The following is a 27,843-nucleotide window of genomic DNA, read 5'->3' as shown; positions in this document are numbered from 1 at the left end:
TTAAATATACATAATTTTATTTCTCAAGGACATGTCAACAAAGCCAAAGACTGAGTAAGTAAGAGAAAAAACAGATAAGATGGAGAGAACATAGCATGCATTTATGGGAATAAATGAAACCTTGGAAGAGAAATGAAAGCCCCATGTGTGCACAAAAGGATAAATGTACAGTGATCTGGTACATGGAAAATCCTAAGTAAAAGGTCATCTTATGAAGGAGTAGGTAGATGAATAAACACGTATATATGTGGTCCTCATATGTATGACCATTTGCTGCCTATTTAAATCCTGTGGACAACTCTTCCACTGAAAAGTGTTCCAGGTATCTGTATAATGGTGGATAAAAATGCAATCCCATGTCCATGGAGAATGGTTTTCATAAGTATATTTTCTTCATTTGACAAACAGACTTCTCTTTACTACTGCAAGGGATGTCATTCCAGCCCCAACTAGAACGTCGATTATTTATTGCAACACATTGTTCATGGTTGTCGTTGGGCTCACCTGGGTGCCAGAACCTGAAAGGGAGGAAAGAGCATCAGGGTGTTTCCTACAGCAATGCTGGGAAAGAAAAAGCAAGAGTAAGCAAGCCTGAGGATGAGGCTGGAATTTGTGGAAATCAGATCAAGTGTGTACAAACCAGCCATTCTCCACCACCCGTGTCTGACATTTCCCTGAAAACAAGGCCCACTGCATTCAGTGTCCTCTTAGCTTGCCCTTAACTGTTTTCCCACACACATCCCAGAGGCTACTTCATCCCTAGGTCTTGGTACCTGGGGACTGCCATTCCATGGTGCTTATTTACATGCTGAAAAGGTCTCTCCTTATTCCCATGTTTTAATAAAGTTTTTTTACACTTTTACAACAGTCTTATTTTAGATACTGGAGAACTAGTTAAAATATCTAGTTAATCTACTTATTTCTGCCATCTAGGACAAGTAATTTAATATTCTGGATTCCTACTTTTCTTCTCTGAAAACTGAGAATAACAATACCATCACTATTTCTCACAACAGAAATCAGGATAGACTATGGGAATATACTAAGATATTAGAGTTTTTAAATAATTATATAAATATTAAACACAACAATATCAGATTGGGGCTTTTGATTTATGAGAAATAATCAGTTACAATCTTGACAATTTTTATCATAAAGATATAAATGAAAGCTGGAGAGATGGTGCAGACATTAAGAGTGCTTGCTACAAGAACTTTGAGTCGGGCTGGAGAGATGGCTCAGAGGTTAAGAGCACTGACTGCTCTTCCAGAGGTCCTGAGTTCAATTCCCAGCAACCACATGGTGGCTGACAACCATCTATAATTGAATCTGGTGTATATATAAAAAAAATAAATAAATCTTTAAAGAAAGAACTTTGAGTCTTTGAAGAAAGAAATTAAAGAAGACACCAGAAAATGGATAGGTAGGATCAATGTAGTAAAAATGGCAATCCTGCCAAAAGCAATCTATAGACTCAATGCAATCCCCACCAAATCCCCGCACAATTCTTCACAGACCTTGAAAGAACAATTCTCAACTTTATAAGGCAAAACAAAAGACCCAGGATAGCCAAGACAACCCTGTTCAACAAAGCAATATCTGGAGGCATCACCATTCCTGACTTCAAGCTCTATTATAGAGCTGTAGTCCTGAAAACAGCTTGGTATTGGCACAAAAATAGATAGGTAGACCAGTGCAATCGAACTGAACACTCTGAGATTAATCCGCAAACCTATGAACAGCTGTTTTCGACAAAGAAGCTAAAATTATACAATGGAAAAAAGATAGCATATTCAACAAATGGTGCTGGCATAACTGGATATTGGCATGCGGAAGACTGCAGATAGATCCATGTCTATCGCCATGCACAAAACTTAAGTCCAAATGGATCAAAGACCTCAACATAAATCCATCCATATTGAACCTCTTAGAAGAGAAAGTTGGTGGTACCCTTGAACAAATTGGTACAGGAGACCGCTTCCTGAACATAACACCAGTAGCACAGACACTAAGATGGACAATTAATAAATGGGACCTCCTGAAACTGAGTAGCTTCTGTAAGGCAAAGGGCACAGTCAGCAAGACAAAAAGGCAGGTTGGGAAAAGATATTCATTAGCCCCACATCTGACAGAGGGCTGATCTCCAAAATTAACAAAGAACTCAAGAAGCTATTGTCCAAAACACCAAAGGACCCAAATAGAGATTTTTCAATAGAGGAAACCAAAATGGCTGAGAGACACTTGAGAAAGTGCTCAACATCCTTAGCCATTTGTGAAATGCAAATCAAAACAACCCTGAGGTATCATCTTACTCCTGTCAGAATGTCTAAAATCAAAAAAAACCAATGACAGCTTGTGCTGGAGAGGATGTGGAGAAAGGGGAACACTCATCCATTGCTGGTGGGAGTGCAAACTTGTACAGCCACTTTGGAAATCAGTATGGAGATTCCTCAGGAAAATGGGAATCAGAAAACCACACGACCAAGCAATTCCACTCTTAGGCATATACCCAAAAGATGCCCATACACACAACAAGGATGTCTGTTGCACTATGTTCATAGCAGTATTATTTGTAATAGATAGATCCTGGGAACAACCTAGATGCCCCACAACTGAAGAGTGGATAGAGAAAATGTGGTACATTTACACAATGAAGTACTATTCAGTGGGGAAAAAAAACAATGGATTCTTGAAATATGCAGGCAAATGGATGGCACTAGAAGAAACCATCCTGAGTGAGGTACCCCAGTCACAAAAAGACAAACATGGTATGTACTCACTCATATATGGATTTTAGACATGGATCAGCAGAGTGTCAGCCTACAATCCCAGGGCCAGTGAGTCTGGGAAACAGGGAGGTTCCCAAGACATATGCATTATACCCCAGAGAAGTGGAAAGAGGCAAGATCTCCTGAGCAGCCTGGGAACATGGGGGGAGAAGAGAGAGAACTAGGAAAAAGAGGGGTGGATAAGAGGAGGGAAGGAGAAGAAATGGGGGAGCAGGAAGGCTGAGTTGGGGTAAGTGTTGGGGAAGTCCTGTGTATATGTCAATAAAGCACTTTTGGCCAATTGGGAAGCAAGATAGGTGGGACTAGGAGTCGAGAAGCACTCTGGGTAGGAGAAACACAGGGAGTCATCATGTAACACGCCAGAGAAGTAAGATGTCCAGAACTATTCTCAGGTAAGAGAAATACTTAGATTAACAATTATGGAGTAAATACTTAAGTCAGAGCTAGCCAGTAAGAAACAAGCAAGGCCAACAGCTTCATAATTAATACAATGTCTTGTGTGTTATTTGGGGACTACAGCGCAGCAGAGCCCAGACGACTGGTAAGGAAAAAACAAAGCTGCTGGCAAGGAAAAGTCTACTTTCTACAGGTAAGAATAGAGGAGACCAGGATGAGAGATACCATAATAGTTGGAGTTAATATAGCTTTGAGGAGAGAGCTGACACTAGTGAGATTTCCAGAGATGTACAACTGGAAAACTAAGTAATAGCGGAGAGACTATATTAATAGCCCCTACCTGATGATAAGGTTGATGACTACCTTATGTGACATCCTAGAACCTTGATCCTGTGACTGATGGAAGCAGAGACAGATACTCACAGCTAAACACTGAACTGACACCCTGGAACCCAGTGACAGAGATGGAGGGGTGATAAACAAGGCGGTCAAGACCATGCTGGTGAAACCCACAAAAACAGCTGACTGGACAAGGGGCAGCTCTTGAACCCCAGACTGATGACTAAGAGGCAACAGGGACTGATCCAGACCTCATGAATGTAGTGTAAGTGAGGAGGCCTCAGAAATCTCTGGGGCCCTGGGTAGTAGATTAGTGTTCACCACGGCACACAAATGAACTTTGGGAGCCCATTCCACATGGAGGGAGGCTCTCTCAGCCTGGACACTTGGGGAAGGGCCTAGGTCCTGCCCTGGATGAAATGACAGACTCTTGGAGATTCCCCCAAAGGAGGGCCTCACCCTCCCTGGGGAAGGATGTGGGGGTTGGGCTGGCGGTGGGGGGGGGGCTGGTGGAGGGAGAAACGGGGAGCTGGGATTGACATGTTTCTAATTTAAATAAAAAACATACTTAATAAAAAAAAGTGTGCTTGCTGCTTTTCCAGAAAATGTGAGAGTTCTGCTCCCAGCACTCATATTGGCGTGATCATACCACCTGTGACTCCAGCTCTGTGGAATCCAAAAACCTCTCATGTGCTCCATGGACACTCACATACACATGGAACACACAGAGAGACAAATACATACACACAAATTAAAGTAAACATAGATCCTAATTTTTAAAACATAGATGAGTGACTGGAAACATAACAACACCCACCTAGGTATAAGCACTTAGATTGTGTAACCTGGGTACCTATCATTATACACTGTTCAAACCCAATTTCCTGGTCTCTACCTAGAGTATCAGTAACACATGTCTCACTGGACTCCTGTGATGAGTACATGGGAATAAAAGTAACACCATCCCAAGCAGCCACAACAGGAGTGAGCTGTTTTAGTTTCATAACCAACAGCTGGAACACCCTAAAGTCTTCTCATGCCACAGGGCCCAGGACTCCTCTAGGTACTCTAGACTCACGTGGCACTTTCATTGTATGGTGTCTGATCAACCCATCGCCACCGTCGATGACCTGGATCCGAGAGCCCGATAAAATAAGCAGCTTTAACTTCCAGGATCTTGGTGATGAAACCCTAGAGGAAAGAAAGATAAAGCATTCAGCCTGGATGGAGGGCTGCTTTTTCTGTTATACAAATCTTATAACCTCTTTTAAAAATTATTTTAACTCCACAAAATTATAGGTTCAATGTGATGCACATATGCAAATATATAATAATCAAGCCTAGTTCATCTCTCTAGGCCCTTAAATGTTTTTCAAATTTTAGATTAATAAACAATAATTACACATTTTAGAGGTACACTGTGATACTTTTTCTGGTGACGCAGGATGAGAAGACAGAGAAAGACTAAAGGACTAGAAGATCCAACCCCACACCTAGGAGGGCCAACTTCTCCATCTGTCCAGGACACAAAGTCATCACTCATAGACTGATTTCCATGTCACTGGAAACAATCTCTGTCCATGATCATAATGAATTCTCATCTCAGACTCACTCCCCTCTTTTCTTCCCCAAGACCATTCTTGAAAGTTGTGCATGACAGAATTTTGCAGATTAATCATTTTCTCCCTTCATAACTTCAGATATTTCATTGCTGATGGCTGGCTGTGACTCTCCTGATTCCATCCCATTTCCCTGGTCAGCTCTGCGCCCTCCTCTGTTGAGCAGTTGCTACTACAGGAGGCATTAGAGTTCTGGAATCACACACTGGTCTTTCAGGCAGAAACAGTTCATCCTTCCCTCCATCCTCAGGCCTTGCATTTCTGTCGCCATGGTTCCTTGTGGGTTGTTCAGCTCCACTGAAGCAGGAGCAAGGTGTAGAATGCCAAGGCTGAAGCAACCCTTCTGCTATCTGATGGAAAGCGTTCTGCCACATCACCTACACCCGTGCCCACAAAACTCCCTCGCAGTAAAAAGAGGCAGACACCAGGCAGGCCCCAGGCCCCACTCTCTCCCACAATGCACCTGCTCTTCCTTGCTGTGGACCACCATCAGACGAGCGCCCATGCTGGAGCACTTCTCCTCACTCTGGCTCCAAGTTGCAGAGTCAGTGGAAACGAAGTAGCAGTGGGAACTAAATGCCTTCCAGTCCTTTGGGCAACAGCTCCAGACTTTGTCTATGGGGGAGGAAGGAGATGTAAGGGCAATGTCATAAAGTCATTTAAAAGTTGCTGGAGGTTGGTGGCGCACGCCTTTAATCCCAGCACTCGGGAGGCAGAGGCAGGCGGATCTCTAAGAGTTCGAGACTAGCCTGGTCTACAGAGTGAGTTCCAGGACAGCCTCCAAAGGCACAGAAAAACCCTGCCCACTTATCCAGTTGTAACAAGGAGCCCCTCCCCCTCAGGTGCCAAGAAACCACAGTCTACCTCCAATTGCACTAAAGGCAGAGCCCCTTCGTCCTACTGGGTTGCTGTCAGGAAAGCAGTGTAAAGGGCACTCAGACATCGAGGACATAATGCCAAACAGTCTGGGTCTCCAAAGAATAGAACTCATCATACCAAGAACCAGAAAGTTTCATGATATTATATGTCGTATTTAAATAATACACATGGCAGCAAAATTATGACAGATTTTTAAATTAGTGATGATAAAAATACTTCACAAAAATGTTACAAAGATTCTAGAAATAAATATGAAATAGAATGCCTCAGGAAAGTAAAACAATATGAAAACCCAATGTGGGTAAATATAACTTTTTATTTTTGAAAATATCATTTTAACCATTTCATAGTGTTCCATTACAATAATATATGAATATATTTTAATTATTTTAATTAAAATTAGAAACAAGCTTGCTTCACATGTCAATCCCAGCTCACTCTCCTTCCCCTCCTCCCCCGGCTCCCAGCCCCCTCCGTCCCCCCCCCAATCCCCACTCTGTTCCCCAGAGAGGGTGAGGCCCTCCATGGGGGATCTCCAGAATCTGTCGTTTCATTCAGGGCAGGGCCTAGGCCCTCCTCCAAGTGTCCAGGCTGAGAGGGCACCCCTCATTATGGGATGGGCACCCAAAGTCCATTTGTGTGCCAGGGATAAATACTGATCTACTACTCAAAGACCCATAGATTGCCTAGGCCTCCTCACTGACACCCACATTCAGGGGGTCTGAATCAGTCCCATAAGTTTGGGGTCCAAGATCTCCCCTTTGTTCAGGTCAGTTGTTTCTCTGGGTCTCACCAGCCCAGTCTTGACCCCTTTTCTCATCACTCCTCCCTCTCTGTCACTGGGTTCCAGGAGTTCAGTTCAGTGTGTAGCTGTGGGTGTCTGCCTCTGCTTCTGCCTGTCCCTGGATGGAGGCTCTAGGATGACATATAAGGTCATAGTCAAACTCATTATCAGGGATGGGCATTTAAGGTAGTCTCTTCACTATTGCTTAGTTTGCCAGTTGGTGTCATCCTTGAAGATCTCTGGAAATCTCACTAGTGTCAGATCTCTCCTCAGATCTAAAATGACTCCCTCTATTATGGTATCTCATATGAATATATTTTTACAGCTCCTTTTTTCACCAATTACTTAGCAGGCTGCTTTTCTTTACACCCCTACTAACAATTATAGCAGATCAATTTTGTCTATACTAATTAGTGTGTCCTGGGGAAGAATTTTAGAGAATAAATTGCTGGGTCAAAGGATCAAATGTGTTGTAAATATAACTCTTTATATCTGTAATAATGTGGTTTTCCATTTTATAGTCAAAAATGATAGAATTATTTTTTAATGCAGAGGTTATAGTGGAATGAAGGTGCAGAGAAATCAGGAGAAACAACAACTATAGAAACTGAATTTAAAAACAGAGACAAAGCAGAAATAAATCAATACAGTCTCCCATCATGATCCTTAGCTGCCCATACCAAATAAGAGATGTGTAAAATATATGAAAAATGAAACAAAGAATTGAGAAACACATCATGGCAGGTACACAGAGATATATTCACACAGTTATATTCCTGTGTGCTTGTATGGACACCAAAAATGTCAAAGAGCTAAGAGAGCAATCAGAGGGTGGGAGGAGACAGAAGAGTGAACGGCCAAAGCATGCAGTGTTAGGTAAAGAACAAAGAATTTAAGTTTGCAGTGGTAAACAAGGCTCAGAGCACAGAGTATTGTGTGACATCATGAGGAACCTGGGTAGACATAGACAGATACATTATTCTGTCTCTTGATAAACCTAACCCAGTATTCCACCATGGTGTGAGCTATAGGTGGCAACATCCTTCCAAAAATTATACTGTGGAAATTGACTTTTAAAATCAGTTTCTTTACATTTCATTAAAATATAATTATATCATTTCCTCTCCTTCTCTTCCCTGCAGTCCCTGTATGTTCCCTCCCCACTCTCGAATTCATGGCCTACTTTTAGTGTTGTAAGAGCTATAGGCAGTTAATAACTGATGAGAGAGGGAGAATTAATCTTCTCCTAAATGGTTATCCAGTACCAAATTGTTTAGCCCTAAAAAGGTACCCTTTTATCAACCGAACATGGCGTAACAAGATGCAATAAGACAAAGGCACAATCCCTCATGTCAAGGCTGGATGAGGTAACACAATAGGAGGAAAAGGTCCCACGAGCAGAGGAGGGCTGCTCTTTTCTGAAGAGAAATAGAGGGCAGTGGCTCTGGGGAGTGGGGGGTGGCAGGGGTGGGACTTCCAGGAGGGATGGCAGGCTGCAGTTGGGATGTACTGGATGAAAGAAGAGCAATTTTTAAAAAAGAAATAAAAGATTCAGATGATGAAAAAAGACACACTTCTAAATGGCCTACCTTAAGTAGACCATCAGGAGATAGTGATGGTGTACAGTGATTCGTATAGTTTTGACCCTGTGCAGGATGTGATTAAACTAGCATTTCACATCTGTCATCTTCCTCTCCAAAATCACTCAAATTTCAGTACAGGAATATCCTATAATATACCAGATCAGTCATCCTCAAAACTGATATTCAGAATCATTTAAAACTAGGATCTTCTGAAAATTCACCCCAACCAAGAGAAGACTGAAGATATGTAACAGCTAAATACAGTGTCATATCCCAGATGAGAGTCTAGTAATCGTGAACTGCAATCAGTGACGTCAGCATTCACTCACTAGTTGTAGCAACCACGTCTGCTTATAAAGATGTTCATATAGCAGACAGTATAAATATGCGGGATTAGAATGATATATCGCATGAAATCTATGAATTTGAAAGCGTCCTCAAGGAGTCTGCTAAAACTGTAAGTAATTTGTATTCATGATACAGGGCTTCACAGTTTTCTTCAAATTATAGATTTTTTAAAGATTTATTTATTATGTATATAGTGTTCTGCCTGCATGTATGATTGTATACTGGAAAAGGGCATCAGATCTCATTACAGACGGTTGTGAGTCACCATGTGGTTGCTGGGAACTGAACTCAGGGCCCTGTAGCTAGTGTTCTTAATCTCTGAGCCATCTCTCCAGCCCCATATGTGTGTGTACACGTGTGTGTGTGTGTGTGTGTGTGTGTGTGTGTACTGAGGTGAGAAACAGCAAGTGTGCAGAGACGGTTCAGAAAGAAACAGAAGCTAGAAAAATCCATGAAGAATAGAACCTTTTTCACAAATGAGACTCATGTGGACAAATGGAGTCATACATATCAAAATTTTTGGTTTGATATAAATGTACATGAGAACTCCACTTCTCACCACCTGGGAATCTACCAGAAATGTCGCACAACTCAGGTAGACACCTCCTACTCAAGCGCAGGCCATACCAGCCAGAAGGATGGATAAGCAAACTTATGCAGAGACTCAAGTGCTGGACCAGAGGCCACGAGGACAACCAGAACCCCAGATAGACCGCCTGCCCAAGGACCTCCTCCATTCTCCTTCTGCACCCCAGATGCTAGTCCAAATGCCGCCTCCCCTCCCTACCATGTCCCAGCCCCCAACTCAGATGGAGATGCCCTTTTCAACAAGAGGCCATGCCAGCTGCCAGAACTCCAGCCCCCAACTCTGAAGGAGAACCCCTACTCAACCTTAAGTCACACAGACCAAAAGAACAGAGAGGTAAGAGAAACCAAGGAACAAAACACCCATCAAACAAAGACAAACTTAGAAATCAACGCCTAGACCTATAACCATCCCAAACCCAGATGCCTGGATGCCAGGATAAGAACACAGTCAACAGCAGTCAGGTGATGAGTCACGACCAGACGCCAGCTATCCTACTGCAGCAAGCCCTGAATATTCCAACACAGATAAAGTACAAGAACTTAGAACCAACTTTATGAAGATGATAGAGGTCCTTAAGGAGGAAATGAATAAATTCCTTTAAAAACCTGTACTCCACAAAATTGAGAAATCAAATGGATAATTTTCTCGATAGATACCACTTACCAAAATCAAATCAAGATCAGATAGACCTATAACCCCTAAGGAAATAGAAGCAGTCATTAGAGTCCCCTGACTTAAAGAAGTCAGGGCCAGACACTTTACTATTCTTCCTTGAATTTCAAACATCTACTGTTTTATTTACACATACAATGGCAATTCTTTGGCAATAGAAAGATTACAAGGCTGTTCTCAGGGTCACAAAGAACTCTTTGTAGATACAATAAGAGACACACGGGGCAGTAACTTAACAACTTTTTATGGGGGGGGTGTGGGGTAAGGGGAGTGGGGGTGGCTGTAAAAAGCTTCGGCTTATCTCTTAAAGGGGAAGGGGGTCACAAAGGGGAGAAACTAAGCCAAAGAGAAATTTAGGGAGGAAGCAAAGAACTTGGGCATTATTCCACATTTCTTAAGTGTGTCTAAATGTATAAGGCTAAGTTTGTGATCAATAAAACGCGAAAAAGGCAAACCTCGGCTTTCTCCCAGCTCCAAGAGCACAGCCGCCTTTGGAAAGTGGCATCAGTGAGTAACCATGGCAACCTGCATAAACTGAAGGGGAGGGGAACAGCGTTGATTCGCATCAGCATATTCAGCAAATGTTAGCTGGCATAAAAAGCCTTTCGAAGCTAAAAATTCGTCTTCTACTTTATGTGTGGTTAGAACAAAGAGGCGACCTGATAGCTACTTGGTACAAGGCTGGGGCCGGACACCTCCCAGCCACTCTTGCCATCTGAGGGGCTCACTTCCCAAAGTAACTGGGTGAAAAGGCTACTTTCTCTCCCGAGATGCTTAGTCGGTTAACAACTCTTTCCTGTTAACCACACAAATCTCAGGGCTAAAGCATAAACAATTTCCTAAGCTAACGTCTTGCACGGTGTACAGACTTGTGAAAGCATACACAAACGTTTTAATAGCGAGGAAGCGCTGCAGTGCGGTTATCAACAGGCAGGAGTGAAGTCAGGGCGATTTTGTTCTTATTCTCTGAAAGGCTTGGATTCAACAAGTCCAAGCGCACTGTAATTCTGTCCTTGAGTGTTATCTGCGAAAGTCCCGCTTGGGTCTATCTGCAGGGAAACATCGTCTGGCCAAATAGTCCCATCAGTAAGATAATTATAGAGAATGGGCTTCTAAGCTTTTGTTGTAATGTGGAACAAAAGGTTGACCGTGTGACTTATTTTAATCACTAGAGTTGCACAGTGTAGATAGAAGCCATCCTTCTATCAGTTCCTATAAATAATTGTGCCAGAGAAATGAGGACTACACTGCTGAGGTCGTGGGACAAGTCTCATAGCTGTTAATGGGGGAGGGGGAGCCATGGCACCACAGGAGAGAATTAAAGGTAGAGGCAGCAAGCTATTCAAAAGGCAGTATTCGTCATGGGCATGGGCCTTGCCTGTGAGTTTCTCCTCCACCAGACAGTATCTCTTGTGGGTTGGCCTTCTAAATATCGTTGTAATCTACTGCATAGTCATGCAGACTCCACCATAAACCAAAAAGTTCAACATTAAAACAGACACACCAAACCTGATAGAAGAGAAAGTAGGAAATGGCCTTGAATGCATCAATACGGGAGACAACTTCTTGAACAGAACGCCAATAGTGCAGGCACTGAGATCAACAATCAATCCATAAATGGGACCTTGTGGAACTGAAAAGTTTCTTTAAGGCAAAAGAAACCATCAGCAGAACAAAATGAGAGCCTACGGAATAGGAGAGGATTTTTACCAGCTATAGGTTTGACTCAGGGCTAATCTCAAAATATATAAAGAACTCAGAAACTAGATATTAACAAACCACTAATCCAATTTAAAAAATGAGATACAGAGTTAAACAGAGACTTCTCAATAGAGGAATCTCAAATGGCTGAGAAACACTTAAAGAATGTTCCTTAGGCATAAAGAAAATGCAAAATAAAAACTACTTTGAGATTCCATATCACACCTGTCAGAATGGCTAAGATCAAAAACACAAGTGACAGCTCATGCTGTTGAGAATGTAGAACAAGGGGAGCACTCCTTCGACGCAGGTGGGAGTGCAAACTTGTACAGTCACTATGGAAATCAACATGGTGGTTCCTCAGAAACTTGGGAATCCACCTACCTCAAGACTCAGCTACATCACTCTTGGGCAAAAGACACGGCATCTTACTACAAAGGCACTTGCTAAACTATGTCCATGCAGCTTTATTCATAATATTTAGAAACTAGAAACAACCTAGATGTTTCTCAGAAGAACGGATAAAGAAAGTGTGGTACAATTACGCAGTGGGTATTACTCAACTGTTTATAAAAAAAAATGACATTGTGAAATTTGCAGGCAAATGAATGGAACTAGAAAAAAATCATCCTGAGTGAGATAACCCAGACCCAGAAAAGACAAATATGGCATGTACTCACTTATAAGTGGATATTAGCTGTTGATTCAAGGATAATCATGCTACAATCCACAGACCCAGAGAGGTTACGTACTAGGGGGGACCTCCCTGGGAAGGGGAAATAGATTGTGTAGGCGGACTGGGGGTGGATGGATATGGACACAGGAGGGATCAGGGTGTGGAGGTGGAGAGAGGGAGTTTTGAGAGAGACCACTGGAATGGGGATGAGGTGCAATGTGGAAACCTAGTGCACTGGAAACTCCCTGTAATCTGTGAGGGTGACCCTAGTGAAGACTTCTAGTGATGGGGGATATAGAGCCTGAACCAGCCATCTTCTGCAACCAGGCTAAGACTTGTAGTGGCAGGACTGGGACTCCAACCCAGGCACAAAACCTTCAACCTAAAATTTATCCTGCCTGTAAGATATGCTGGGGTAAGGGTCACACAAGCTTATAGGAGCATTCAACCAATGTCTGGTCCAACTTGAGGCCCAAGACACAGCCAGGAACCTGAAGCTGCTTGTCTCAGAGACCTAGAATAGAACCCAACATAAAAACAGTATGAACAGAGTGCCTGCAGATCACCTGGGAACTGCACAGAGCTCCCAATCCCGGCAGGAGCCAAGCACCCCAGACTCCAGATCTTCTCTCCCACCAACGAGACCAGGAAACGAGAGGAGGCTAGGAGTCCAGGGAAGCAGCTGTTCCTCTGGCAGCATCAGGTAAACAGGCCTGCTTCCCGGCCTGCTTTCCAGTGCCTGCTGATCGCCTGGGAACTGCACAGAGCTCCCAATCCCGGCGGGAGCCAAGCACCCCAGACTCCAGATCTTCTCTCCCACCAACGAGACCAGGAAACCAGAGGAGGCAGGGAGACCAGGTGAGTAGCTGTTCCGGATCAGGTACAACAGGACCCAGGATAGGGTCCAGGGGACCAGGTAGGAGGCTAAGCGCCCCAGATTCCTGTTCTTCTTCTCCACCCGCGGGACCAACATTTGGACAAGGAATAGAAGAACCACCAGATTATTGGACTTGCTAGCACCCACCAAAAGGGAACTCTGGTCCCCAGACCAGTAAGGGAAAGAGACAATACAAAAACACACTCAGCAACAGAAAAACAAATATGACACCGCCAGATTCTAGAGACTCCACACCAGCAAGACCCCAACATTCCAATGCGAACAAAGCAGAAGAGAACAGCCTTAAAAGCACTTTCATGAAAATGATAGAGGCCCTAAAAGAGGATATAGGAAAATCCCTCAAAGAAATGGAAGAAAAAAAAACCAAAAAATGCAAGAAATGGAAGAAAAAACAAACCAAAAAATGCAAGAATTGGAAGAAAGAACAAACCAAAAAAGGCAGGAAATGGAAGAAGAAACGAAGCAAAAAATGCAAGAAATGGTAGAAAAAACAAAGCAAAAAATGAAAAAAATGGAAGAAGAAACAAACCAAAAAAGGCAGGAAATGGAAGAAGAAACAAAGCACAAAATGTGAGAAATGGAACAAAAAGCAAACCAAAAAATGCAAGAAATGGAAGAAAGAACAAACGAAAAAATTCATAAAAGGCAACAAATGGACGAAAAGATAAACAGAAAATTGCAAGAAGCAATGCAAACACTGCAAGGGTTGAAAACTGAAATAGAGACATTAAAAAAACACAATCTGAAAAAAGGCAGAAAATAGAAAAGCTGGACAAACAGTCAGGCACTACCAATACAAGCATTACCAACAGAATAGAAGAGATGGAAGGGAGAATCTCAAGTGTAGAAGATAACACTAGGAGAAATGGATTTATCAACCAAAGAAAACCTTAAATCCAACAAATCCTTAACACAAAACATCCAGGAAATATGGGACACCATGAAAAGACCAAACCTAAGAATAATAGCTATAGAAGAAGGAGAAGAAATCCACCTCAAAGGGGCAGAAGGCATATTCAACAAAATCATAGAACAAAACTTTCCAACCTTAAGAAAGACATGCCAATGAAGGTACAAGAAGCCTACAGAACACCAAATAGAGTGGACCACAAAAAAAAATTCCCCTCGCCACATAATATCAAGACCCCAAACATACAGAATAAAGAAAGAATATTAAGAGCAGCTAAGGAAAAAGGTCAAGTAACATATAAAGGCAGACCTATCAGAATTACACCTGATTTCTCCATGGAAACTCTGAAAGCCAGAAGGTCCTAGATAGATATTCTACCTACACTAAGAGACCATGGATGCCAGCCCAGACTACTTTACCCGGCAAAGCTCTCAATCACTATAGACGGAGAAAACAAGATATTCCATGACAAAACTAGACTCAAGCAATATGTGTCCACTAACCCAGCCCTACAGAAAATTTTGGAAGGAAAACTCCAACCCGAGGAAGCTAACTACAACCAGAAAAACATAAGCATTAGAGAATCCCTCTCTACCAACAGCCAAAAGAACAAAGGGGTGAAATTCCACACATAATTCCACCAACAACAACCATCGCAAATCGAAGAAGGATGAGCAATCAGTGGTCATTAATATCCCTCAATATTAATAGCCTTAACTCACCCATAAAAAGACACAGACTAGCAGAATGGATTCGAAGACAGAACCCTTCCTTCTGCTGCATACAAGAAACACACCTCACCCTCAAAGACAGACATTACCTGAGAGTTAAAGGTTAGGAAAAATTTTTTCAATCAAATGGACCCAAGAAACAAGCAGGGGTAGCAATCCTAATATCTAACAAACTAGACTTTAAAATAAAATCAATCAAAAGAGATGAAGGAGGTCATTACATACTCAGCACAGTAGAAACCCACCAAGATGAAGTGTCTATCCTGAACATCTATGCCCCAAATACAAAGGCATCCACATTCGTTAAACAAACATTATTAGAACTTAAATCTCATCTAAAGCCCCACACAGTTATAGTGGGAGATTTCAACACACCACTCTCACCACTAGACAGGAATACCAGACAGAAACTCAACAAAGAAGCAAAGGATCTAATAGAAGTAATGACCCAACTGGGATTAACAGATATCTATAGAACATTTCATCCACATAAAAAAGAATATACCTTCTTCTCACCACCACATGGAACCTTTTCAAAAATCGACCACATACTTGGCAACATATCAAACCTCAGCAGCTACAAAAAAATTGGAATAACTCCAGGCATCTTATCAGACCACCATGCTTTAAAATTAGAATTCAACAACAACACAAATTGCAGAAAACCTACAAACTCATGGAAATTGAATAATACTCAACTGCACCATCCCTGGGTCAAAGAGGAAATAAAAAAAAGAAATTAAAGACTTCCTCGATTTCAATGAGAATGAAGACACAACATACCCAAACCTATGGGACACTTTGAAAGCAGTGCTACGGGGGAAGTTCATAGCACTAAGTGCTCACATGAAGAAACAGGAGAACAGTTATACCAGAGAATTAACATCACAGCTGAAAGCACTAGAACTACTCCCAAGAGGAGTAGACGCCAGGAAATAATCAAATTGAGGGCTGAAATCAACAAAGTAGAAACCAGGAAAACAATACAAAGAATCAACCCAACGAAGAGTTGGTTCTTTGAGAAAATCAACAAGATAGACAAACCTTTATCCAAACTTACCAAACAGCAGAGAGTGAATATGCAAATTAACAAAATCAGAAATGAAAAGGGGGGGCATAACAACAGACTCTGAGGAAATCCAGAGAATCATTAGGTCATACTTTGAAAACCTGTACTCCACAAAATTCGAAAATTTAAAGGAAATGGATGACTTCCTGGACAGCTATCATTTGCCAAAACTAAATCAAGAACAGATAAGCAATTTAAATAGACCTATAACCCCTATGGAAATAGAAGCTGTCATCAAAAGTCTCCCAACCAAAAAATGTCCAGGTCCAGATGGCCTCAGTGCAGAATTCTACCAGAAATTCAAAGAACAGCTTATACCAATTCTTCTCAAAGTGTTCCACACAATAGAAGCAGAAGGGTCTTTGCCAAACTCTTTCTATGAGGCTTCAATAACCTTGATCCCCAAGCCACACAAAGATACAACTAAGAAAGAGAACTTCAGACCAATATCCCTCATGAACATTGATGCAAAAATACTCAATAAAATACTGGCAAATCGGATCCAAGAACACATCAAAACAATCATTCACCACGATCAAGTAGGTTTCATCCCAGGGATGCAGGGATGGTTCAACATACGAAAATCCATCAACGTAATCCACCCTATAAACAAGCTGAAAAACAAAAATCGCATGATCATCTCACTAGATGCTGAAAAAGCCTTTGACAAAATCCAACACCCCTTCATGATAAAGGTCTTGGAGAGATCTGGGAGAACAGGGACATACTTAAACATAATAAAAGCTATATACAGTAAACCAACAGCCAACATCAAACTAAATGGACAGAAACTCAACGCAATTCCTCTAAAATCAGGAACAAAACAAGGCTGTCCACTCTCTCCATACCTTTTCAACATGGTACTTGAAGTTCTAGCTATTGCCATACGACAACAAAGGGGGATCAAGGGGATACAAATTGGGAAGGAAGAGGTCAAACTTTCACTGCTTGCAGATGATATGATAGTTTACATCAATGACCCAAAGAACTCTACCAGGGAACTCTTACAGCTGATTAACACCTTCAGCAAAGTGGCAGGCTACAAGATCAACTCAAGAAAATCAGTAGCCCTACTATATACAGATGATAAAAGGGCTGAAAGAGAAATCAGAGAAACATTACCCTTTACAATTGCCACAAACAACATAAAATACCTTGGGGTAACACTAACCAAACAAGTGAAAGACCTGTATCGTAAGAACTTTGAATCTTTAAAGAAAGAAATTAAAGAAGCCCTCAGAAAATGGAAAGATGTCCCATGCTCTTGGATAGGTAGGATCAATGTAGTAAAAATGGCAATCCTGCCAAAAACAATCTACACATTCAATGCAATCCCCATTAAAATCCCAGCACAATTCTTCACAGACCTTGAAAGAACAATAATCAATTTTGTATGGAAAAACAAAAGACCCAGGATAGCCAAAACAACCCTGTTCAACAAGGCAACGTCCGGAGGCATCACCATCCCTGACCTCAAGCTCTATTATAGAGCTATAGTCCTGAAAACAGCTTGGTATTGGCACAAAAATAGACAGGTAGACCAATGGAATCGAATTGAAAATCCGGGTATTAACCTACACACGTACGAACATCTGATCTTTGACAAAAAAGCTAAAAATATACAATGGAATAAAGAAAGCATCTTCAACAAATGGTGCTGGCATAATTGGAGACTGGCATGTAGAAGAATGCAGATCAATCCATGTTTATCGCCATGCACAAAACTTAAGTCCAAATGGATCAAAGACCTCAACATAAATCCAGCCACACTGAACCTCTTAGAAGACAAAGTGGGTGGTACCCTTGAACGAATTGGTACAGGAGACAGCTTCCTGAACATAACACCAGTAGCACAGACAGTGAGATCAACAATTAATAAATGGGACCTACTGAAACTGAGAAGCTTCTGTAAGGCAAAGGACACAGTCAGCAAGACAAAAAGGCAGCCCACAGAATGGGAAAAATATTCACTAATCCCACATCTGACAGAGGGTTGATCTCCAAAATTTACAAAGAACTCAAGAAGCAAGTCTCCAAAACACCAAAGGACCCTATTAAAAAGTGGGCTGCAGAACTAAATAGAGAGTTTTCAATAGAGGAGTCTAAAATGGCTGAGAGGCACTTGAGAAAGTGCTCAACATCCTTAGCCATCCGGGAAATGCAAATCAAAACAACTCTGAGATACCATCTCACTCCTGTCAGAATAGCTAAAATCAAAAACACCAATGACAATTTATGCTGGAGAGGATGTGGTGAAAGGGGGACACTCTTCCATTGCTGGTGGGAGTGCCAACTGGTTCAGCCACTTTGGAAATCAGTATGGAGATTCCTCAGAAAAATGGGAATAAACCTACCACAAGACCCAGCAACTCCACTCTTAGGCATATATCCAAAAGATGCCCATTCATACAACAAAGATGTCTGTTCCACTATGTTCATAGCAGCTTTATTTGTAATAGCCAGAACCTGGAAGCAACCTAGATGTCCCTCACCCGAAGAGTGGATAGAGAAAATGTGGTACATCTACACAATGGAGTACTATTCAGCAGGAAAAAAAATAATGGAATCATGAGATTCGCAGGCAAATGGATGACACTAGAAGAAACCATCCTGAGTGAGGTAACCCAGTCACAAAAAGAGAAACATGGCATGTACTCTCTCATATATGGATTTTAGACATAGATCTGGGGAGTGCCAGCCTACAATCCTATGGCCAGAGAGTCTGGGAAACAGAAACTTTATTTAGTGGCTGATCGAAGAAGAGGCAGACTCCCTTGGTTAAGTACTGAGCTGAACTCAAGAAAGCCAGTAACAGAGAGGGAGGACTGATGATCAAAGGGATTAAGACTGGGCTGGTTTAACCCCCAGAAACAGCTGACCAGACAAAGGTTAACTCTTGAATCCCAGGCATCAGCCTGGGAATCCAGCATGGGACTGATCAAGACCCCCTGAATCTGGGTGTCAGTGAGGAGGCCTAGGGAATCGATTGAGCCTTGGGCAGCAGATCAGTACCCATCCCAAGTATACACACGGACTTTGGACTCCCATAGAACAATGTGAGGTGCACTCTCACCCTGAACTCTCGGGGAAGGGTCTAGGCCCTGCCCTATATGAAATGACAGACTGTGGACACCCCCATGGAGGGCCTCACCCTCCCTGGGGAAATGAGGGGATAACGGGGGTGGGAGGGGGTTGGGGGGAGGGCACGGGAGGAGGGGAGGGAATGGGAGAGGGACCTGGAACTGACTTGTGAAGCAACCTTGTTTCTTATCTAAATTTAAACTGGAAAATAAAATTTAAAAAAAAAGATAAAAGGAAATGAAAGAGAAAGGGAAGCTCTCTTCTCCTCTTCTCGTCTGGAAGCTGCCATGCTTTCGGTCCTCTCATCTTGTGTGTGAATAAATATATTATATTCTATATTGCATTGACCTCCTACGCCATTAAAGTATCTCAGTTTTCTTTCTATGGACACAAGTGAACCCCCACCCATGCTGTGACATCTTCAACAAACCCCACAGAAGAGGGAGAGGAAGGATTGTAGGAGCCAGAGAGGTGGGGGGTACCAGGCTGCACACATGTTCTAGTCGTGTAGCTTGGTGTTCTTGTGGGACTCCTCACAGTGGGACAGGAGGTGTCTCTGACTTTTTCCCCTGCTCCTGGGAGCCTTTTCCTCCTACTGGGTTGCCTTGGACAGCCTTGATATAAGGGTGTGTGCCTAGTCTTACTGTAACTTGTTATGCCGTGTTCAGTTGATATCCCTGAGAGACCTGCTTCTTTTTGGAGGGAAATAGAGGAGTAGATCTGGGAGAGAGGGGAGGTGGGGAAGAGAAGCGGAGGAAGGGAAAAACTGCAGTTGTGATGTATGTATGAGAGAAGAATAAATGGAAAGAAAGAAAAAGAGAGAGGAAGGAAGGGAGGAAGGAAGAAAGAGAAAAAAATTTATGTGGAACCATTACACTAATAAGCACATTAACTCACCTTTTGAGCAGTTCAACTCTGTGTAAGTTAGATCTTCTATAGCATTTTTTTCTTCAAGAAGTTGAGAGTACTTTTGAAAATAAACTATAAAACAAACAAAAATCAGAACCCAAACCACTCATTTTCATGAAATAATTGTGGCTTTCTACTCTGTACTTAATGGTACGCAGATCTATTAAGTCCCGATGACCTAAGCAGACAGAACCTGACTAGGATTCCCATCACCCCTCTGTCAATGAGTCCTCAGCTTCCTATTTTGAAACCACAGGTACCTCCAAGACAAGCGATTTAAAACGTAGGATGGACCGATTGTCATGACTCTAAAGGGAGTGAGCCTTACCCTTTAATGCTTAATGTAAGATGAAAATGCCAACTCTTGCGGGAGATGAAGCAGACATAGATACTCATATTTAAGGGTATAAACTGCCTTGGCTTTGGGCGGAAAGGGTGGTGTTAACTAATCCTGAGCATCTCTAGGTTACTTTGGAATATTAAACAAAAAAGAACCCAACATATTTGAATGGAGCGTTGTCTTCTTCCCCAAACTCTCTTTGTTTTGAACAACTTACTCCTCCACACCCATGCTCTCTCTCCCTCCAGGCTTAAAGCTTCCTGGCTTCTCTCTGGAACTGAGTTTCTTCTTCACTTGACTCCCTGTGTCTTTATCCTCCTCACCCCACCACTTCTGCTGCCTCTGTTTCACTAACACCAAGTTTGAAATGGATCATCAGTAATATCCCAGGGCACTTATCAGCCATCTTGCTATTGGACTTGACCCCAGTTCCCCCTCCTCATCAATGAAGACATTGCTCTGTCCTGGCTGTGCCTCACCTGTTTGCCTCCTATAATCTCTTCTCCCTCCATCCACCCCTTTAAAGTGTCACACTTCTTACAGTCTTGTCATTATGCTTCCTCCTCGAGCAAAGTCTTCCCAAGTGATGTCATTTTTGCTGTGGTCTTGCCTACTGCCTATATGTGTGGGATTTTGTGCTCACTGAACACAAACATATTAGGTTTTACTCAATATGCTCAAATATCAAATCAACACCTACCAACTTAAACCTATAACTTACTGTACATTTTACTTCCTGGAATAACTTCATGGTTGCTGAGTTTACATCATCAGAATATTAAGGTCACACTATACTTCTTGGACCCCTTAATCCCTGGATCTCAGTAGTCATCAATCATCTATTTCCTTGGTCCTAAGCTCTTTACCATGGAAACCTCCTCCCCTTGTGTTATTCACTTATTACCAAGTTATAATTGACCTTCTCATTTCTTTCTTTGTCTTAATGACCCTATTTTCAGATTCCTGTAAAATCACCATCTATAACCTAAATTTAGCTACATCAATTCTCTATTTGAAATGATGCAATGGTTCTCCATAGTTGTGATGCTTTGCAAAAAAATGACCACAAATTTTAACTTCTGTATTCACACATTGCAACGTGGTTTTGAAATTTTTCCAGTTAACAAAAAAAAGAAAAGAAAAAAGGTAAAGTCTTATGTGTGAGATGCCTCCTAGACTTCTTTGACCTTGAGAATGTACAAAATCAACTCTGACCTACTAGTAAATTAAATTTTTTAAGATTTACTTATTATATATACAGAATTGTGCCTGCATGTATGCCTGCAGGCCAGAAGGGGGCACCATGTCTCATTACACATGGCTGTGAGCCACCATGTGGTTGCTGGGAATTGAACTCAGGGCCTCTGGAGGAGCAGCCAGTGCTCTAAGCCTCTGAGTCATCTCTCCAGCCCTCATGTTAAATTTTTTGAGAGGCCTGGCTCGTGGTCACCTTCACTCTTGGAAGTCTGAAAGCTGCTATGTAAACAAGCCCAGACCATCCTAAGGAATCATATAAAGGTGGGTCATACTGTTAGTCGTTCCAGCTGGCCTCCTCCTCTCAGAAGCTGAGGTGCCTGGACTGGTAACTGACCACATACACATGCCTAAGTTCAGCTAGGGCCAGAGGAACCAGTCAGTGGAGATCAGCCTAAATTGCCATGCCATAGAAGCATAAGATAAATAAGACATTGTCTTGGCCCATTAAGTTCATGCTGATGTATTAATCAGAAAAACATACTCGATAAAAGAATATTATTTAGAAGAAAAAGTTAAGTTTTTCATAAAGGGGCACAACACATGCTCTGTATCCTGCTGTCTGCCAAAGAAATATCATTTCTTCTTCACTTACACTGTCTCCACCTCAGTGACATTCTGAGTACACACAGTTCTAGATGTCACCTCTTCCAGGAAATCTATGTCATCACAAGACTTCCTGGACAATGTTGCGGACAATAGACCGTTTTTTCTTCATTTTTTTAGACCCAGAGATGTTAGCTCCACACTTGCTGTCCTCCTATCTCAACATCCTAGGTAGATGGGATAATAGGAGTGTGCCACTGTACCTAGCTAGCACTGGTTCATTGACTTTCCTCTAAGATTCTGGAGAACAGAGTCCCTGTTTTTCCTGGACTCTGTCAGACTCACCTCATGACAAAGAGTAAATGGCTACTACTTGATACTGACCAATCAAATGAAAGAGTAAACCCTTCTAAATATACTAGTTAGCATGCATTTTAAATTTTTCAGATATTCTCAAATTTTTGGTGAGCAGAAATCTACCTATTTGCTCAATTGGCTTCTAGCTTTCACATAATCTCAGGCAGAACAGAATCAATTAGGAATTAGCTGGAGAACACTTCTTGGATAATTTCTTCCTAGCTCCTCCTTATCCACACACTCATCCCAAGATGAAGGAGCCCTATACACATACAGCTTGTATACACACACAGAGCTTGTAAACACACACAGTTTGTATACACACACACAGTTTGTACTCACACACAGTTTGTATGCACACACAGCTTGTATACACACAGCTTGTAAACACACGCAACTTGCATACACACACAGCTTGTATGCACACACAGCTTGTATACACGCACAGCTTGTATGCACACACAACTTGTATACACACAGCTTGTAAACACACACAGTTTGTATACATACAGCTTGTAAACACCCACAGTTTGTATACACACACAGCTTGTAAACACACACAGTTTGAATATACACACACAGCTTGTATACACACACAGTTTGAATATACACACAGTTTGTATACACACGCAGCTTGTACACACATAGCTTGTAAACACACACAATTTGTATACACACACAGCTTGTATACACACACACAGCTTGTATGCACATGCAGTTTGCATAATCACACAGCTTGTATACACACACACACAGTTTGAATATACACACAGCTTGTATACACACAGAGACTGTATACACACACATAGCTTATATACACATGCAGCTTGACTTCTCAATGCCAATTAGAAAATATAGATTTGCATCCCACTCTAACAAAGACAACACCCCACATGCTTCACTCCACAATCCCACATGTACTCATAAATGTACTTCAGTTTCTCTAATGAGAGTGGATTCCCCTGTTTTCTCAAGACAATAGCTAAATTTAAGGACAAAGTAAAAGTCATAATGTAATCTCTTGAATTATTTTCCCCAAAGAATATTTCTTCATATTCTGTTAAATTCCAAGTGCTACAGTGGAATGTCCCTTCACCTAAGGCAGACATTGCCTGGTGGTTCCTTTGGGATACTTACAGATAAAAGCAATTAAAAATGAGATAGCCAACAGCAGGAAAAGTGCCATCAAAGATGTAAAAAGCAGCGAGGGGCCACCAGGCTTGCTCAGATGAGGGGTGGGCTTCACTTCGGGGGCTGAAGGGAGAATCACATGTGTCTCATGAGAAATAAGTTCCATCCTTGTTTTTGTTTCTCCTCCCTTCTCATTTGCCTTCTCTCACCACATAATTACTAACAGTGTGGACACTTAAAATAATAAAAAAATAATGTCCAATGTAAAAATACTACAAAGTACATAAAAGCACACACTTACACCGTTGGAATGACTGGTCTTAGCATTTTGAGATCTGAAAATAATTTGAATATATTTTCACAAAACACTTTGATCTTATATTTCAGCAAGTTTTTTGCTTGTTTGTTTTTTGGTTTTTTTTTTTTTTTTGGTGGTGATGGTGATGGGAGGTGTAATGAGCTAGGGTCTCACTGTGTAGACCAGGATGTTCTGGAACTCATTATGTAGATCAGGCTGGCCTCAGATCCTCAGTGATTCTCCTGCCTATGCCTCTGGGGTGCTGGAATTACACTGGCCCTTCCAGAAAATTTTAAAGGATGCACATATATTATGCTTTCCCACATGGCAAAACAACAAAAATACTCCTGTCTGGCATATGACTTTTCTTCTACACATTATAAGTACATTTTCATGTCAACATGTTTTCTTGGTGTCCTTTAATGTGGTTGCAGCACGATATATTCAAATAACTTCCAGACTATCCAAATATTAAAGATGCATATACAATGAGAGATAAGTATTTCTTTAGCATAAATTCAATCTGCTAGTCACAATCTCAGGGCTGGAAACCATTTTCTAGTTGAAGGTATAGTCCAGAGGCAGAGCAACTGCCTACTGAGGGAGAACCTCTGCTTGGATATATATCATAAAAGAAAAAGCTCCTTCAAGATAAAAGTTCCAAACACAGCAGCAGTTTTCACAAAGTTACAATGTACTGTCAAGCATAGAGGGGGAAAACTCAATATTGAAAAGTGTGATTTCATTTTATATTCATTTTTATGTAGCAGGAAATGCTATATACAAGATAAAATAATTTCAGTAAATGGCAAAAGCTAAAACCACACCAAGAAAGATTTTCCTTCCCACTAGACAACACTACAACTCTTTAAGTCACTCTACAAACAATTCAATCCACTATGACTCCAGTAAAATCCCAGACATGAGCACTCAGAGAATTAGTAACCAACATCACCCCAAGTTTATTAATGACCCTTCCCTTATCTTTCCCACTACATTAAGTCCAGATTTTTTTTTACCTGCAGCAGAATTTAAGTAGGTGCCTGGGGTGATGGATTCATTCTTGAACTTCACTTCTGCATACGTGATTTCTGAAGCCATATCAAGAAAAGACCTGCCTCCCTCAGAAAATGCACCTCGTCTCCTCCCTAAAACTCTTGGTATGTGAGAACCAAACGCAGCAATAAGTTGTCATATCACACAACCGTATAAGAGAATAGGATTTCCTGCTGGGATACACCACATGAGGATGAGATACCACAACACGGAATCACTCGGGCTACATACAGAGATGAAACATCTTAAAACAAGAAAAAAAATAATTGTAGCGTTCAAGCCTACTCAGCACGATATGCAAATACTATAGAGTGGGAACTCAAAGCGGGGAAGGAAAGAAACAGGAAGGAGGGAAGAGGAACCAAGCCATTGGAGAACTCTTTCTCAAGACATTCTGCAGCAAACATAAATTCATGCACGAAATAGACGACATGAGCAAACACTTAAGGCACAACAGCATCCGTTTTGGCTGAACGGGCAAGTTCTGGCACAACATTCTAGAAGACCTTTGGCCCCTCACCATCCTGTGGGCTCCCGCATCTCCCTCCGCTGCCTCCATTAGGGGAAGGCAGAACTCACATGCTGTTGCTTCTGAAGCTGCTCCCCTGAGCTCTCTGCTTCCCCATGCAGTTCATAACTCAGTGCACGGGCACTCTCCACTCACTGGCCACATCTGGAAACAGCTCTGGCTAGCAGCTGTGGGAGGAGGCTGTCTCTCTCCTCATGCCTCTCTTCCCAGGATCCCTGCACTGCTCAGCACAAGCTTCATGAGTTCACAGCATTATTGGAAACAATTGGGAAAATTAATGGATCACAATGTACACAAGGAGAAACTTAAACTAGTTGCTAAAAGTGGGATTCCTTGCACAGATGTCTTCCAGCTCATACTCTCATGCTCACCCTTCAGCTTGTCCAAACATTTCCCTTCTTGGAATCTTCTCTGGCTACTTCCATGTTCTTACACATAACAAGCAAACAGAATGTGCATAGACACAGGTGCAGTGTTTGTGTCTCTAGGTTTTCTCTCCAGTTTGTATCCAAACATACTAAAAACCATGGGTTCACACTGTTACCCTCATTTTAACATAATGCCACCACCGGTTCCATTTTATTTCCCAAATTTCAGCATTTCGAACCTACATCTGTGGCTGAAAACATATCTGTGTTCATAATCTCTATCACAGGTTCTCCAGTCATAATCTCCTGGATGCTACCTACCCATCTCCCTTCCATATCCTCCTCTAAGATGCCTGTCCTCCAGGATGGGCTCCAGCACTCAGATCAAGTCTATGGCCCCTGCACTGTTGCCTTCCTCCTTTAGCTGGATATTCCCTCTCAGGGACAGAAACCTTGCTGCAGTTCTCACACAATGACACTAAGATCCCACTTTGACATCCACTGTGTATCCACACTATTTACCCATGCCTGATTTACGCTCTTTCTGTGCCTCTGAATCCCAACCGACTATACAGCCAACACTACGTACTGGCACCCTCCTCACCACACAGGGGTGCCCTCCTCACCCTGCACAGGTGCCTACCCCACTATACACCTATGCCTTCCACTCCATGCATGGTTGCTCTCCTGACTATGCACCTGTGCTTTCTGCACCATGCATAGGTACCCTCCTCACTATGCAGGATGCTCTCCTCACCCTGCATGGGTCTACTCTTCAGTGTGCATGGGTGCCCTCCTCACTATGCACAGGTACTCTCATCACCCAGCATGGGTGCCCTCTTCATCATGCACAGGTGTCCTCCTCACCCTTCCAAATGTCCAGTTACTCCATGAGACCCTCTGCTCACCTGTTTGGAATTCTGGCTTGAGCAGAGACTCCCTACGAGGGACCATGCCAGACTTCCACCCACACTCAAGGCAGAGGGCAGAGTTGAGCTCTGGGTCTCCATCTTAGACCCGAATTCCTCCAGCTTGTCCTCTTTCAGATCTCCTGGCCTGGGGACCACAGCCACGTTGACTAGTCCCTGGACAATCAAGCGACCAGAAGCCTGCAGAGAAAGCCAGTCTACTCCCCCCTCACTCAGGGCAGAGGGAAGAGGACAAAGAGCAGAGAACAGAGAGTATTGGATTTGCTTGCACCTACCAAAAGGGAACCCTGGTTGCCTACCCACCAGGAGAGGAAGAGGCTCTTTCTACACCGAGTGGAAGAAGTGATGGGAAATAGACAATATAAGAACACACTCATCAAGAGAAAAACAAATATGACACCATCAGAGTCTAGAGATTCTACACCAGCAACACATGAACACCCCAATGCAGATGAAGCAGAAGGGAATGACCTTAAAAACAACTTCATGAAAATGATAGAGGCCCTCAAAGAGGATGTGAGAAAATCCCTTAAAGAAATGGAAGAAAAAAACAAACCAAAATTGCAAATCCAACAAATGCAAGAAAGGGAAGAAAACTCAAAGCACAAATTATAAGAAACAATTCAAACAATGCAAGGATTGGAAGCTGACAATAAAAAAACACAGTCTGAAGGAATGCTAGAAATAGAAAAACTGGGGAAACAGTCTGGTACTACAGATGCAAGCATAACCAACAGAATACAAGAGACGGAAGAGAGAATCTCAGGTGTTGAAGACACACTAGGAGAAATACATTCGTTGACCAAAGAACATCTTAAGTCCAACAAATCCCTAACACAAAATATCCAGGAAATATGGGACACCATGAAAAGACGAAACCTAAGGATAATAGGTATAGAAGAAGTTGAAGAAACCCAATTCAAAGGGACAGAAAACATATTCAACAAAATCATAGAAGAAAACTTTCCCAACCTAAAGAAAGACATGTCAATGAAGGTACAAGAAGCTTACCAACTAGAGTAGACCACAAAAAAAGTCCCCTCACCACATAATAATCAAGAC

The 27,843-nt window shown here is 42.1% G+C and overlaps 1 protein-coding gene across 1 annotated transcript; it reads right to left on the bottom strand.

The window, feature by feature from the left end:
* LOC110340162 (C-type lectin domain family 4 member A) lies at positions 1-25,573 on the bottom strand. Its single transcript, XM_040737395.1, has 7 exons — positions 25,476-25,573; positions 24,919-25,055; positions 23,608-23,724; positions 19,962-20,045; positions 5,607-5,758; positions 4,603-4,715; positions 1-518 (listed from the first exon to the last, which is right to left on the bottom strand). The coding sequence occupies exons 2-7, from the start codon at positions 24,998-25,000 to the stop codon at positions 377-379; spliced, it is 690 nt and encodes a 229-aa protein (XP_040593329.1). The 5' UTR covers positions 25,001-25,055; positions 25,476-25,573; the 3' UTR covers positions 1-376.
* Positions 25,574-27,843: the final 2,270 nt, after the last annotated feature.

Source organism: Mesocricetus auratus, unplaced genomic scaffold (genome assembly GCF_017639785.1).
Source record: "Mesocricetus auratus isolate SY011 unplaced genomic scaffold, BCM_Maur_2.0 Super-Scaffold_100676, whole genome shotgun sequence".
NCBI lineage: Eukaryota > Metazoa > Chordata > Mammalia > Rodentia > Cricetidae > Mesocricetus > Mesocricetus auratus.
This window is presented reverse-complemented; position numbering and strand designations above follow the sequence as displayed.

Bases quoted from the DNA above. Each gene is read 5' to 3' on its own strand.
- LOC110340162 (XM_040737395.1), bottom strand. From the start codon at position 25,000: ATGGCTTCAGAAATCACGTATGCAGAAGTGAAGTTCAAGAATGAATCC. The intron at 4,716-5,606 runs GTGCATTGTGGG...TCTTTCCTCTAG, and splicing joins TCCACAGCAAGGAAGAGCAG to GGTTTCATCACCAAGATCCT. The intron at 519-4,602 runs GTGAGTCTAGAG...CCTCCCTTTCAG, and splicing joins CCATACAATGAAAGTGCCAC to GTTCTGGCACCCAGGTGAGC.